The sequence below is a fragment of the Vicia villosa genome, linkage group LG6 (assembly GCF_029867415.1).
Source record: "Vicia villosa cultivar HV-30 ecotype Madison, WI linkage group LG6, Vvil1.0, whole genome shotgun sequence".
Lineage (NCBI taxonomy): Eukaryota > Viridiplantae > Streptophyta > Magnoliopsida > Fabales > Fabaceae > Vicia > Vicia villosa.
This window is the reverse complement of record NC_081185.1, coordinates 155,267,859-155,282,947: the sequence shown is the minus strand read 5'-3', so window position 1 is coordinate 155,282,947 and position 15,089 is coordinate 155,267,859. Positions and strand designations below refer to the sequence as shown.

Here is a 15,089-nt window from a genome sequence, read left to right as displayed (position 1 = left end):
TTATATTAAAGAAAAATGTTAAAATGTTTATTATTTATAGTATGTAAATTGAACAATATATTTAATTATTATAAATATACTCATTAGATATAGTTTGAATTGGATTAGCATCGAATCTTGTAAGTGGCTACTAGTGGAGTGACGGGTAGTTATAGTTTTTACGGATTTCATATTACACTGCAACAACTTTTAACCGTTATGAGTCACTTGTTTACAGATCATAAGGTTATAGGTTGTGGAAAGATTTATATATCTTGCTCTCACCGTTTCTTAGGGTTAAGAGAAATTAAGGATTAAAATTATTGATTAGCGGAGAGAAGTCAAGTGAATGTATGTTTGTTTTTTTGATATAAACACGTGTAAATGATAGTGTGGGAAGAGGCAAATCTTCATTGTTGTACCTTCGTATTGTTCAATAATTACATCTTGAATCATCTCGATTTTAAAGGAATCCGTTTAAAAGAGAATTTTTTTCTCCGAACTAGGTTACTAAAGTATTTGTTGTGTTCTTTATTGTCCTTGTGTTATATTATGTTATATGTGATTGGGTGACAAAAAATTTTTTCTTCAATTGCTTTGGTGTTATATGTGTCTAAAATCCTTAATTTGTTATCAAAGTTTAAAATAATTTATGTATTTTGAGAAATATAGGGTTTTAAAATATATAGACCACCTATAAGGGTTGATATTTGTATAAGAGAGGATGAATTAAACACATTATTTTTATCACTTAGTGTAAATGATAAATAAATTATGTTTTATTAGTAAATATATTAAAAAATATTATTATAGTAATAATATTTGTAGACTAAAAAAGAACTAACTTTTTAGAATTGTTTGAGTTAAAAGATCAAAGATATAACTAATTGCACTTAAATATGGATTTCAAACTCATTCATTTATGTGTACAACAATCCTTTAATTAAGTTACCAAAAAAAAAACCTCACTGGGATAGATTATAGATAGATGCATAGATAAGCAGCAAGCAAAAGCTAACATTCATTCAATGCAAGTAAATTCAAATTTCACAAAATAGTTTGCCTAAATTAAGCACAACAAAGATTATCCAATTAAGTTTTTCACCTAGCTTGCTAGCTAATTCATCACAATTCACTACTAAACTCCTAGCTAACTAACTCATCATAAGCTAAAAGTTCACAATTAACTAAACCAAAATGGATCTAGATATAGCTAGTTGAGTGAGTGAGTACTAGTTTAGTTTCCATCATCAGAAGATTTGAGGTAAAGGTTTTCACCACCATCACCGCCGCCTCGTCCTTGATCAGATGAAGAACCCATCCCAATCTCACTTTGCTTGCTACCCCCTCCTATAAGACTCCTATGCAAACCATCTCCTCCTCCGCCACCGCGAATGAAGTCTGGAAACCCTCCTACTCCTCCACCAGAGCTACTACTTCCTCCCACATTCATATTACTGCATGCTTCACTTTGCAACATGTGAAGTACTCCTGAGGTTCCACCACCACCGAGCTGATGCTGCTGTTGGAGTGCTGAGTAAGGCTGTTGTTGCTGCTGTTGCGCGTAGAGAAGCGAGGAACGCGCAGCCATTAGTTGCTGTTGTGTCATCTGCTGAGCCTGCTGCATGTAGTGTCCTCCTCCTCCTCCTCCTCCTCCTCCTCCTCCTCCTCCCTGCTGTTGACCCTGCATCATTCCACCACCACCAGGATACTGCTGCAATGCAATATCAATCAATGATAATGTATAATGAAACAAACCAATGAACTAATCATATTACAATGTCTGTTTTTGTACCTGACCGGGCATGGTTTGTGGTTGAGGTTGTGAATCAGCTATTGCAGCCAAGTACATGAGATTTCTCTGTAGCCTTGCCTGGTTCCTGATATATTATTACACATATCACAAAATAATTATATATAATACAGCTATATACAAAACAAGTATTGACACAGACACAGCATTGAGATTCAGATATCAGATATCAGACACACTTTCAATCTGCGTCCTATAACCAGATGCCAACATGTTTGGGAGAAAATTTGTCAATCCTTTCTCTATCTCTAGGAATATAAGCATAAATAATATATATAGTATAGCATTATATGAATATATTCCATGGAATAAAGCCTTTTTGTGTCTCTTACATAAAAGGCATCATCATCATGCTTAATAGGAAATAATGAAACTCATGAAAGAAACTAAAATAAGAGCAATTCTTACTCTGCACACTCGCTGAGCTTGCCAGAATTCTGACTCTCCACAATCTTCAAAATCAAGGACTTGTTCTCATCCAAGTACTACTTGTATAAAATAAATGAAATGTTATAACAATAATATACTCATACGCATAACGCATCATACATATAAATTAACCAAATAAATTTAAGATAATAAGGAACAAAATAAAAGTCCTTGGATTAGGACACTTGAGAAGAAGCAACTAGTAGCCACCAACCCAAGTAGTGTGGTTGGTATAACAATAATGACAAATAGGGCTATTCAGATATAGTATGTGAACACAGACAACACACGTCATAGAAAAACTGTAACACTTTCAGGTAGCAGCAGCAACAGCATTAAATATAGTATTTGAAAAAAAAAACAAAAAATCACCAAGGTCTGAAACATAGTGTGGGCGCAAATGCAATATAGATCCATGAGAATAATAGCATAGCAGGAACAACAACTACATAACAAGTGCAGGAGTATATTACATATAGCAGAAGCTGACAAGTAAAAGTAAAGCAGGTAGGTATAGTATAGTGTGTAGGTATATAAGAACAGAAACATATAATAATACATAGAATGAATAATGAATGAAGACCCACAAAAGGGCCCTGAGAAAAACAAGATTGAAGAAGATGAAGACCTGTTGAATGTGATCAGTAGTGACGTTGTTTGGATAGTAAGCTGCCATCATAGGCTGCATCTGCATCAGGTGCTGCTGCATTTCACCTTATAGTTCTCAGCCAGTGAGTAACTATATAGAATATTGAAGATTATAATAGTATTATTTTTATTGTATATTGATACTGTGATGATGGTTCTCTATCTGAGAAGAATAAAAACAAAGTTGAAGGAGTTCAGAGCAGAGCAGAAGGTAGGAAAGAAGGAAACACAAGAGTGCAAGTGTATGTAAAGAGAAAGAATCAAGAACAAAAGGCTTTTTGGGTTCTCACTTTCTCTTGTTGCTATTGAAATGATGCTACTACACATGAGAAGAAGATATTTGAAAGAGTGTGACTAGAGAGAGAGAAAGAGAGAGTGCATTGGGGTTGGGGTTTTGGCTTGTTTTGACCCTTTCTTCTCACTCACTCACTCTGCAACGCAATGCAATGGAGCCTCTCTTTCTTGAACTGCGTGTATCTTCCTCTCTCTCAAAACTAGGTCACGTGATTTACAGAGAAACGTCATATTACAAACATTTAAGAATAATAACAAGAGAATAATAACACAATCTTAACCTGTTTTATATATATATATATATATATATATATATATATATATATATATATATATATATATATATATATATATATATATATATATATATATATATATATATATATATATATATATATATATATATATATATATATATATATATATATATACTAGTCGGGTATACCCGTGCGAGGCACGGTTTTAAATTTAGTATGATTGATTTCGACTATAACGAAATTCAAAATAACTATATAATAATTAAGGATATATTCACAGTTTTGGATCGTCTCCGTGCGAGACACGAGATAAAAGGATTCAACAGAATTTAATACATAATAAGAATATTTTCTTTCATTTTAAACGATTCAATAAAAATATTTGATAATTCATTTATTTTCCGAAAATACTGACTTTTGAGATAGAATTTTCCAAATATTAAAAATAATTTTTATTTATTGATTCAAGTTTTAAAATTAAGAATTGTTTTTTACAAAGATACATAAAAGTTATATAGTATGAATTTACATTAACAAAATTATGATATGAATACAAAACTCATATATTATACATTTACATTTATCCAAATTTTTTATAAATATTTATAATAAAATAAGGATCCATGCAGCATAGAATCTCCACGTTTAGGTCATTTAGGTCATTTCATATCCATATAATCTTAACATTCAAGCATATTACCAAAATTTAACTAATTGAATTATTCCACCATCGTACAAAACACATTTATCATACGACAATTACAACAATGCATAACAATTAGCATTCATCGTTTCCAAATATCACAATTAGCACATGGTACAAAATACCAATACATGTTATCCACAATTAACATTAATCCATGACATACACTATCACATAATGATTAAGTCATCAAGTAATCATTCTCCACAATTGCATTTAAATAGCATACACTCACTCGCACACCTCATGAATATCATACCACATAACATATCAACAAATGTTATTCATAATTCATCGATTCATAACTCACATATACGTAATTACATGTTATTCACACAACAACATCATAATTAATTCAATAAGTGCCAACCAATTCTATCCTATCACATAGATAATAACATTGACTTCCTAATGCTTCAAACGGCGCATAAAAGAAGTTACGAATCAAAAGATATAACATGACACGGTTAATTCAACTTCTTAATAAAAGCATATTATTGTTAATTCATCACAAGACACCATCATTGGCTCATACAGTTCGAATACATACAACTAATTGCATGTAGCATACAACATCATTATCAATTCATACCGATCAAACACATACAAAAATTATAAGTTATATTAAATTATTATCTAATGGTTTTCAATCCAATTTAATAAGATAGGAATTTATTTTAGCTTTCCAACGGTCCAAACGGCGCATCAAACGGACACCCGAGTCAAAAGTTATTGAATTTTTAAGTTTTTCAAAATGCTTTCAAAATGCATTATTTCACACGTCATTCGAATTCAAATGTCAAATAACTTCATCTTACTCTCATTCTGACTTAGGCGTTAGATTGCTAACTTTGCAAGTCAACCTCGCTCCGCTACCTCAAAAGCTTGAGTCCGCCGCAACAATCATCTTCACTTACTCACTAATCAATTATAGTTTCACCATGAAACTTTGGTGTCGTCTATGGGTCAATTAGTAGTCTAATTTCTCTTAGAGTCGCATATTTTCATTTTTGATCTTCTCTGTTGAATTTTAACTTCTATAGTTCCTCATATTTTCCTTGAAATTCATCTACATTGGTGGTTTGTAAAGTTAATTGATTTGTCGTTCAACAGATAAAAAAAGATCCACCGCCTCCTCCTTAAGGAACACACTAAAGTCTTGGTGGATTTTCCATTTGTGTCATTACAGCAGGATCTTGTCCAACATAGGGAAATTTAGAGAGCAACTCCAACCTCTTCTATTCCTCATAATCTACTTTAAAATTTCAACAAGGCAAACTGTCGTTTATAACTCCACCACTCTCTACAGTGAGTCAGTGACTGGACCAAAAATTCTTCCCGACTTTCAAGTGGTGCAAGCTAATCTTGGCGTGCAGGAAGACGGTGAATTATTGAAAAATGTTTGTAATATGGAACAACAATAGAACTTTTTGGATTCAAAAGAAAGATTACTCTAGATCAAAGAAACCCTACATCACGCTAATCCAAGGAACAACATTCTACAAGTAGAGGCATGTCTCCAACAGTTGAAAAAAATCTAATCCATCTCCAAACAAATCCTCATTGAATTTGTATTCCAAAAAAAACACAAAAGTAATAGCAGCCATTTTTAATAGAATGAATATACATTCATCCACTTTTAATCGAATTTATTATAAAAATTATTTGCGGAAGACAGATGATCTTTCAAACAAAGCGTATGCTAAGCCCTCGATCATTTGATAAACGGGTGAATATACATTCACCAATTTCTCTCTATTTAGTTAGATATTTGTTAAGAAGAATTTAATTAAAAAAGATTTGCATTCAAGCAGTGTTTCTACAAGATTTGAAACAAACACATGATAATACTTTCTAAATCAAAAAACCAAAGAGAAAGAGAAAGTAGACAATGATGTGAAACTAGAAAAGGGAATAGAAAAAAGAGAAAGAAATGAGAAAGTGAAAAGGAAAACAGAGAAAGAACATAAAAAAGACATTAGGAATATTTTTTATTTTATTTGTTAAGTAGAAGAAGGAGAAAGAGAAAGCAAATGAAAATGTAAGAGTTTGAAAGGAGAAGGTGTCCACGTGGACAATGTATTGGGAAAAAGGACAAAAATTCTATATAAAAAACATCTATCTTTCTTATATGAAAATTATACCCCGTACCCCTACATTTATCCCAATACCCCTACAATTTTAAAAAAATCCCAATTTTGTCCTTATTATATTTTTAACTTTTCTTTTTTATTTTTTATTTTTCCATTTTTACTGTATGTACGGACGAAAACATGCAGAATTCTGGTGAGTAAAATCCAAAACCGGACAACCCAGGGGTGGGTGTTCCGGTTCCTTTTTTTTTTCAATTTTACTGAACCGGATATCCCAGAATTGGGTGTTCCGGTTTGTTAGTTTTTCCTAACCGGATATCCCCTATATGGGTATTCCGATTCCTTTTTTTTCAATTTTTTTTCGTTTTTTTTTATAAAAAAAAATCATTTTTTTTTAATTATATATTAAATTAATATAATTTTATATATTTAGGTGTGGATCCTCCTTTGATGAAATGCGATGTAACTCAAACATGTGTGGATACAACTGATGTTTTTGTAACTGGTCAAAAATTTGCTACAAGAGAAGAGGCGATAAGTTGGATTAAGGAGGTTGGAATTAGGAATAAAGTGACAGTTATAATAACTCGTTCAGATACCAAAACAGGCAAGAGAGGAAGAAGTGATAAATTAGTATTTGGTTGTGATAGAGGTGGAAAATACAAAAAAACAGATAGCGAAACCCAAAGTGCTAGTAAGAGATGTGGTTGTCCTTTCAAAATTAGGTCAACACCGTCGAAAGATGGTTATGGATGGAAGATCGATGTAAAATGCGGAGTACACAACCACGGCTTACCTGATAGATTTGAAGGTCATGCTTTCGTAAGTCGACTAAATACAGATGATAAGCAACATATTGTTGATTTGACAAAACGCCATGTTCCACCAAGACACATATTATTGTCATTGCAAGAGCGTGGCCCGGAGAATGTCACTCGGATCACGCAAATATACAAACATAAGAGTAAGGTACAAAAAGACATAAGGGGTCCCAGAACAGAAATGCAACAATTGCTCAAGTTGGTTGAAGAATCGGGTTATGTTTACTGGAGTAGGAAAAAGGATTAGTCAGAAGTTGTGAGAGATATTTTTTGGGCTCATCCAGAATCAGTGAAGCTGTTGAATATGTTTCCTATTGTATTGATTATGGACTGCACATACAAGACAAACAAGTATAGACAACCGTTGTTTGAAATAGTTGGTATGACATCAACTAAATTAACATTTGCTGTTGCATTTGCCTATATGGAATCAGAGCAGACAGAGACTTTTTGTTGGGTATTGGATAAGTTGAAACAGTTGTTTATCAAGCAGGATGATTGTCCCCAGGTAATCTTGACTGATAGAGATCTTGCTTTAATGAAAGCCATTGAAACAGTATTTCCAAAGACAACTAATTTGCTTTGCCGATTTCACATCAACAAAAACGTGAAATCAAAGTGTAAGGAACATGTTGTGGATGATATGCGAGAAAATGTGGAGAAAATGTGGTTTGAACTTACAAGGGCTAGTGATGAGATCGAGTATCATCAAAGGTTGAAACAACGTGAGGATGCATGTGTTGACTCCAAAGGTTTTATTGATTATGTGAATGAAACATGGTTGACACCTCACAGACATCGATTTGTCGAAGCATGGATCAATCAAGTGTTACATTTGGGCAACACCACAACAAATAGGTATGTTTATGTGATTTTATCGACATTGTTTCTTTATATTAATATTACAGATAATTAGTTGTTTTGTTTTATTTAAAGGGTGGAGTCTGCGCATTGGAAACTTAAGCAAATATTAGAGAATAGCTTTGGTGATTTATGCAAATGTTGGGAGGCTATGAATGACAATATCAAGATACAAGTGGGCAACATTAGAGCTTCATTTCAGAAGAGTTTTTATGAAGTTGAGCATGCACACACTAGTCCTTTTTATTCAAATTTGCGTGGTTCAGTATCAAGAGCTGCATTGAGGCAGATTGCTGAAGAGTGGTTGAGGATTGACATGGTAGGTACCGATATATAAAAGTGCGGATGTACTCATAGAAAAGTATATGGGTTACCATGTGCTTGTGAGTTAGGGAGATATACATTGAGTGGTGATGCTATACCAATTGAGGCTATTCATATTCATTGGAGGAAACTAAGTATGGAAGGAAATCAAGATATAGATGCAGATGATGGATCAGAAATAGACATGACAAATGCAATCGACGAAATTTGGAAAAGGTGGAAGTCATTAGATGTTGTAGGAAAAAGAGCATTAAAAAACAGAGTGTGTGAGATTGCTTATCCGACTACAACAAAGATGTGTCCACCGCCTGAAAAAATTAAAACCAAAGGAGGGGTTAAGAAGAAAGGGAAGAGACCTGTGGGATATGATGTTTATCGTGATCCTTCAGAATATGAGTATGTTGATCAAGCACATTCGAGTTCTCAAAAATCTTCGAAGAGGTTATATTCACAACTATCCTAAACCTCAAAAAATAGAGAATTTGATAAATACATTGTATAATTTCCAGATTACATCAGACCATTTATTGATGACATTGTTGATGTAAGAGATGATGGAAATTGTGGGTTTAGAGCCATTGCATCTTTGCATGGTTATGGCACAGATGGATGGTCAATGGTTCGTCGAGATTTGGAGAAAGAAATTATAGGTCCTAGAAGTAAGTTGTATGAGGATTTATTTGGTAAACGCCTTCCAACAGTGAGATCATCGTTGGTGATAGAAACTTTAGGACAACAACCACCAAATAAATAGATGACGTTACCTGAGTTGGGCTATGTAATAACTAATCGGTATAACGTTGTTCTCGTCTCTTTAGGTCACCTTAGTTTGAGTTACTTTCCTATGACGAGTGCACATTCACCTAATGCATCCATTTACTGCATCGGATTTGTCAATGGAAATCATTGGCTTCAGGTAATTAGAAACACAATTTTGGTACATTCAATCCCTATTCGAGTTTTTCTGATATTTATTTTGTGTGCAGGTAAACATGAATGAAGGATTCCCGTTGCCACCTGTCACAGCTGATTGGACGAAATATCGCACAAAAGATGCAACTTCTTGGATGGTAGGATTTGTCGGGCGGTTACAACATTGGCAACGGCTAATGCCTATACTACCAAAATATGTCAGCTTAGATTGATTTTATGATATTAAAACATTGGTACTATTTAGTATGATTTTATGATATTGGATTTTAATATGTTGACAAATGGATTATAAATAGTTAATCTCAAACTATAAGTCATAATAATACATAAGTCTCAAACTAAAACATAAATATAAACATAAAATGTGACATCAATCTAAAACTATAAGTCATAATAATACATAAGTCTCAAACTAAAACAGAAATATAAACATAAAATGTGACATCAATCAGACTCATTGTCATAGGTAATTGGACCTTCCCTAGGTAATGGTCCGCCCTGTGCAAGTCTGAGTGCTCTAAATATCTCTAGAAATTGTTCGTCTTCAGGAATAGCCTGATGTCGCTGTAAATAATGATGAAGCTCATGAGATATATATGATAATCTCGGGTCTGACGACCCTTCGTCATAGACAGGCACTGGTACATCCATCGGCTGATCATCCAGTGGTGCTCTCAAACGAGGATGTGATACCGTATAATACCACGACAAATAATCATCGTCTGTCTCATATGGCAAGGTGGCAAACGCAGCCGGGGGATCATCGTGGGATCGGATCACCTGCAACACACTCCGCATATATGTAGCCCACTCAACATCTACATCAAGTGTGTCTACATTAGGAGGAGCAGTCGGTATGTACTGTCTGTATCCAAACTGACGCATGCATCTGTCAGGTAAATATAGAACTACAGTACCATACCACTTCAAACCACCCCGGAACAAACATATATCATCAAAAGGACGGTGTACCCTATGATCCTCAAAAGGGCGCCAGACGATATCGTGTGGAGTCAACTGATCTAACACAGCTCGGATGTCAGCCACTTTTTGAGTCCCCTGTCTATATTCCCATTTCATCGCCCTAGCCATCGGACTATCAATGCCACATAATCCAGAAGTACATCTCTTTCCAACAGTTGGAAAATACTCATGAATCCAACACTGTAACAAATAATTACTATTATAAATTAAACTAAATTATAATAAACTAAATTAAACTAAAATAATAGATATTAAGCATAACTAAATCATAAGTAAAATTTTGTACCTGAAGAAGAGAGGCATAACCGCCAAGCTGCTTGCATGAGTAAAATGAGGCATCCCCTAAGTATCTGTACAGAGTAACCAGTGCAGCTGCCCCCCAGCAATATCTTCCATAAGTACTCAAATCTCTAAACAGTGGTAGATATTTTGCCTCGACAAGAGTAAAAGTCTTGTCGGCAAGAATAGTACAACCTAATAGCAACATCATGTAGGCTCTCATAGCACCCGTAAAGTTATTTGCCGCTCTTTGTTGCTCAAAAATTTGCTTCAACCAATCCAATTTATAGTAAGGACCCCTAACAGTAGATGCCTCCGCAGTGGCATCACTCAGTGAAACACCAAACAACTCAACAGCTAGATGGATAGCATCATAATCGGTGACAACAACATCGGGGTCAACCAGCTCGCCCCTAATCGGTACATGAAGAAGACATGAAACATCATCTAGCGTGATGGTCATCTCGCCGAACGGCATATGAAATGACGATGTTTCAGGATGCCATCTCTCAACAAAAGCAGATAACAGATGTGTATCTACCCTGGCCAAACTAGTATGCTGCAAAGAGGACAGACCAGATGCAACTATCCAATCATTCATCTGCCTTGGGAGCATTGGCGGAACCCATCCTATTAATTTGCTGCCATGTGCAGCAACCTTTAAGGTTGGCTTTGGTCGTCTCTCCTGAAAATAATTTGTAATATATGTTAATATATAAGTACATGTAATTTAAAAAAAACATTTACGTACCTCGCCCAACCATAAATGATAGGCAACATGACTCTGATATCTAACCAATAAAGATGTATCAGTCGGTCCTCCGGGAAATGCCGCATGCTGCGGACCAACCTCAGGTGCACCTCCCTGCTGTCCCTCGCCATCAGCCTCTCGACGTTGTCTTCCTCTTTGACGCATTCCGTCGATCGCACCTCCTCTTCTTCGAACCACTAAAAAAAATATTTAACAATTAAAAAAAATTTAAAAATAAATATAATATTAAAAAAAAACTAAAAACGAAAAAAAAAAGGAACCGGAAACCCCAAGGGGGGGTTATCCGACTGAGGGAAACAAGAACTGGAAACCCCATCACTGGGTTATCCGGCTGGTAACGACATGAACCAGAAACCCCATCACTGGGTTATCCGGCTGGTAACGACATGAACCGAAAACCCTAACGCTGGGTTATCCGGCTGAGAAAATTTTTGGGAAAACTCACTTTTTGCTTGAACTGAGAACCGGAAATGCAGAGCCTGTGATATTCGGTTTTGGCTGAAATTTTTTTTCTTCTCCCTACTGCAAACAGAACGATAAGAATGAGGGAAAAAGTTAAAAATTTTGTAATTTCTACTATTTATACAGGGGTAAATTTGTCCGAAATTTTTTTTGTAGGGGTATTGGGATAAACGTAGGGGTATGGGGTATAATTTTCTTCTTATATGATAGATTTATTTTGGATTGGGCCTTAAGTCTTTAGACTTCACACCCCTTTGCAACATTATTAGCACCCCTCTACATTCAATATATTTATTTTATTAACTTATTTAATTCATTTTATTTAGTTTATTTTCTTTTAATTACTATTCCAAAAAATACATAAAAATCAAATATATTAAAAATACAAAATAATAATAAAAATATGTTTAATTTAAATACAAATTTTTTTCTTCTCTTTTATAATTAAATTCTTCTTAACAAACATCTATTCAATATAATAAGTGAGTCTTGTTTGTCTCACTTATTTAAGTAGTCAATTTAGGATTAAGGTAGATAGAAGAAAAGAATGATTCAAAGGAGAGAGAAGAGGAGAGAAATTTATTCTTGTTTTTTTTCCATCAATTTCACTAAATCGACAACCCCCATTTCGTTCATCATCAGATCGAGCTGACATTTTAAGGGCAAGTTCACAACTTATGTATTTAACTTTTGACCGTTTGAAATTTGAGTGGAGTTATTTCTTTGGTCCGAATGACTCATGATTTTTACTCTCATATTGAAGAATTTTTCAAATATTGTTGGGTCATCATGAAGAACATCCACATTGAGTCAAGAGCAACACATAAATGAAAGAAACACCTCCACTTTTCTAAATAATGCGGAACTTCTAACTCACACTTGCATCACAACAGAATCAAGTTAGCTGGTCTGAATATCTTTTAACACAAATTGATAATCAAGTTAACTATTTTCTTCATTTAACTATGCTAGTATTAACTAATAATTTTAGTACTGTGTAGATATACGAACTTATTCAGACCTTATGTAATAGAAAGAATCGCAGGCCTCCCACTAAGGAATAGCTCTAGTTTTATAATACTCTTTTTAGTCCCGTAAGTTAACTTCAGGGTTTATTTTAGTCCTTTAACTTTAAAAAGTTACATATTGGTCCTTTAACTCTTCAAAAGGTGTCATTTTAGTCCTTTTTGTCATATTAGTGACGGAAAAACTGAAAAATTGGTCGCTAAATTCGTCACTAATATGCCAAAAAGGACTAAAATGACACATTTTGAAGAGTTAAGGGACCAATATGAAACTTTTTGAAGTAAAGGGACCAAAATGAACCCCGAAGTTAACATACGGGACCGAAAGGGTATTTTGCGATAAGTTTATTATTAACATCAATGGTATATAGAAGTAAATTCTTTTTATGTAAAATAATAAAATAATATGAAAACCTTCCATTATCTCTTATATTGATTTCATTAATAAATTATCTTGTGGTTTTTTATTAAAAAAAATAAATTTTTGACTATATTAATTATTTTCTATATCAATAATTATTTTACCTCTTGTTCTACTACTTACAATATATATTATGATGAAAACATAAATAATTTTTTATTAAAGATTAATATATAAAAATAACAACAACAAAAAATTAAGGTAATCAAAATCGGACAGTCCAGTTCAACTAGTTGGACCGAAAATCGGAATACTAACCGGTCTGTTTGAATCTGAAAATCGGAATGCAGAAAAACTGGAATTTAAACCGAAAAATCGATCAAAACTGGTTAAAAATTGAAAAATCAACGATTTAGACAATATTTAGAGTCGGACAAAATTATGCTTTTGATTTATATAAATACGATAAAAAAATTATTGTGAGTTAAAATAATGCATGATTTCATTTTCTTTTTTTCTTTCTCCAATTACTCTAGTACGTATTATTGTAGAAAAATCAAAATAAAAGTTATTTTAATTTTTTATTATTCTTTATTCGTTTAATGAATGAAAGTATATTTTATGTAATAATATATGAGAAATAAATACGATAAACTATATTCATCGCATAAGAAATGAACAAATAATACCTGAACAAATAATTGATACAGTTATTAAATTATTAATTATTATTATTATTATTATTATTATTATTATTATATTAAAATGAAAGATTTAAGTTTACTTATCTAACCTATTACAAATATAAAAGGTTATCAAAAAATTTCAAAAAAATCTTAAATATTAATTATATAGAAATTATCAATATATTTTGTTATTATTTAAAAAATATAGTTATTTTTGTACATTATTATTCTTATATATAATAAAAAATATTGATTTATATATAATCGGTTAAACCTGAGATAAACTTCGACCAAATCTTAAAACCCTAAACTTATAGACACGCCAATTCGATGTCCAGTGTGATTTTGATTTTCTTCACAGAATTATTAACAAATTTATAACCGTTTTAAAATTTCTTAACTAGTGTAGTTTAATCAATATAGTCTTATATTCGTATATGAATGTAGTGCACCTATGAAAGTGAAGACAAAATATATTCTCAGAATTTATATATTAAAAAAGAAGAAATATACGATCCTAACACATCATAATAAATCTCAAAAGTATATTAGAATTTATCGTTAATTCCTTCACCGTCAAAAATATTTGAAGATAAAGACTTAATTAACCAAATCAATATCTAAATATAAGTTATTTTTATTTTTAATCAAAATCACTTTAGATAAATAATTTTTTCTATCACAACCAAACAAACAAATAGTTTTTTAATAATATTTTTCTTTCTCTTTTAATAGCATGTTTGGACCGATTTTTGAAACTATTAGAATCAATTATAAAGGTATATAATGGACTTTGAGTGACTTTAAGATGTTTTATCTTATCAAAAGTATAATTAATTCTAATTCTAATTCTAACTCTAGAATTGATTCTACTTGAATATAGAATTTATAACTTATAATTATAAAATTGATTTTAAGTGATTTTTATAATAAAATTTATTATTCAATATAAATATATTTAAATTTAAATTAATCCTGCTAAACTCAATTCTATCAAACTCAAATTTTATTAGAATCAATTTTTTTGACGGTCAATTAAAACAGGCCCTAAAACGACGATGTCATGAGTCCAGTAGCTAGTTGTATCTTCAGAGTAGAGTAGGTGTTTAGGTGATACATAATTGATAGATAGATAGATAGTTGAGCAGCATCTTCAATGTATTTTGGCAGCAAGTGTGAAAAGTATGTGGGGGCATTGGTCACATGTTGAAGAGCAGAGAAGAGAGGTGAGTCAAAAAACAATAGTACCGCACATAATTGTAAACTCATTTAAGGCAAGCCAAATAACTCTCTTCTCTCTGCCCCCTCCCTCAGACATCTTTCTGCTGCACCTCCAACATACAACTAACTACTACTACGTCATTC

At 32.7% G+C, this 15,089-nt stretch overlaps 4 protein-coding genes across 4 annotated transcripts; 2 read left to right on the top strand and 2 right to left on the bottom strand.

The window, feature by feature from the left end:
- Nucleotides 1-997: 997 nt before the first annotated feature.
- LOC131610678 (GRF1-interacting factor 1-like) lies at nt 998-3,339 on the bottom strand. Its single transcript, XM_058882694.1, has 5 exons — nt 2,850-3,339; nt 2,201-2,277; nt 1,775-1,859; nt 1,663-1,693; nt 998-1,626 (listed from the first exon to the last, which is right to left on the bottom strand). Exons 1-5 carry the CDS (start codon nt 2,928-2,930, stop codon nt 1,217-1,219), a joined length of 684 nt encoding a protein of 227 aa, XP_058738677.1. The 5' UTR covers nt 2,931-3,339; the 3' UTR covers nt 998-1,216.
- A 3,203-nt stretch (nt 3,340-6,542) lies between these two features.
- Nucleotides 6,543-7,284, top strand: LOC131615063 (uncharacterized). The gene is made up of 2 exons (XM_058886577.1): nt 6,543-6,546; nt 6,650-7,284. Exons 1-2 carry the CDS (start codon nt 6,543-6,545, stop codon nt 7,282-7,284), a joined length of 639 nt encoding a protein of 212 aa, XP_058742560.1.
- Nucleotides 7,285-7,362: 78 nt separating this feature from the next.
- LOC131615061 (PKS-NRPS hybrid synthetase cheA-like) lies at nt 7,363-9,367 on the top strand. The gene is made up of 6 exons (XM_058886576.1): nt 7,363-7,895; nt 7,974-8,217; nt 8,287-8,641; nt 8,732-8,881; nt 9,041-9,138; nt 9,209-9,367. Exons 1-6 carry the CDS (start codon nt 7,363-7,365, stop codon nt 9,365-9,367), a joined length of 1,539 nt encoding a protein of 512 aa, XP_058742559.1.
- Nucleotides 9,368-9,599: 232 nt separating this feature from the next.
- Nucleotides 9,600-11,334, bottom strand: LOC131615060 (protein MAIN-LIKE 1-like). The gene is made up of 3 exons (XM_058886575.1): nt 11,215-11,334; nt 10,426-11,103; nt 9,600-10,319 (listed from the first exon to the last, which is right to left on the bottom strand). Exons 1-3 carry the CDS (start codon nt 11,332-11,334, stop codon nt 9,600-9,602), a joined length of 1,518 nt encoding a protein of 505 aa, XP_058742558.1.
- Nucleotides 11,335-15,089: the final 3,755 nt, after the last annotated feature.

Excerpts from the sequence above, each read along its gene's own strand:
- LOC131615061 (XM_058886576.1), top strand. The coding sequence starts at position 7,363 with ATGGACTGCACATACAAGACAAACAAGTATAGACAACCGTTGTTTGAA. Across the intron at positions 7,896-7,973 it reads GGCAACACCACAACAAATAG|GGTGGAGTCTGCGCATTGGA; the intron begins GTATGTTTATGT and ends TTTTATTTAAAG. Across the intron at positions 8,882-9,040 it reads AGAAATTATAGGTCCTAGAA|GTCACCTTAGTTTGAGTTAC; the intron begins GTAAGTTGTATG and ends TCGTCTCTTTAG.
- LOC131610678 (XM_058882694.1), bottom strand. The coding sequence starts at position 2,930 with ATGCAGCAGCACCTGATGCAGATGCAGCCTATGATGGCAGCTTACTAT. Across the intron at positions 2,278-2,849 it reads CTACTGATCACATTCAACAG|TACTTGGATGAGAACAAGTC; the intron begins GTCTTCATCTTC and ends TTATACAAGTAG. Across the intron at positions 1,627-1,662 it reads TGGTGGTGGAATGATGCAGG|GAGGAGGAGGAGGACACTAC; the intron begins GTCAACAGCAGG and ends GAGGAGGAGGAG.
- LOC131615060 (XM_058886575.1), bottom strand. The coding sequence starts at position 11,334 with ATGCGTCAAAGAGGAAGACAACGTCGAGAGGCTGATGGCGAGGGACAG. Across the intron at positions 11,104-11,214 it reads CGACTGATACATCTTTATTG|GAGAGACGACCAAAGCCAAC; the intron begins GTTAGATATCAG and ends AATTATTTTCAG. Across the intron at positions 10,320-10,425 it reads GTTATGCCTCTCTTCTTCAG|TGTTGGATTCATGAGTATTT; the intron begins GTACAAAATTTT and ends TATTTGTTACAG.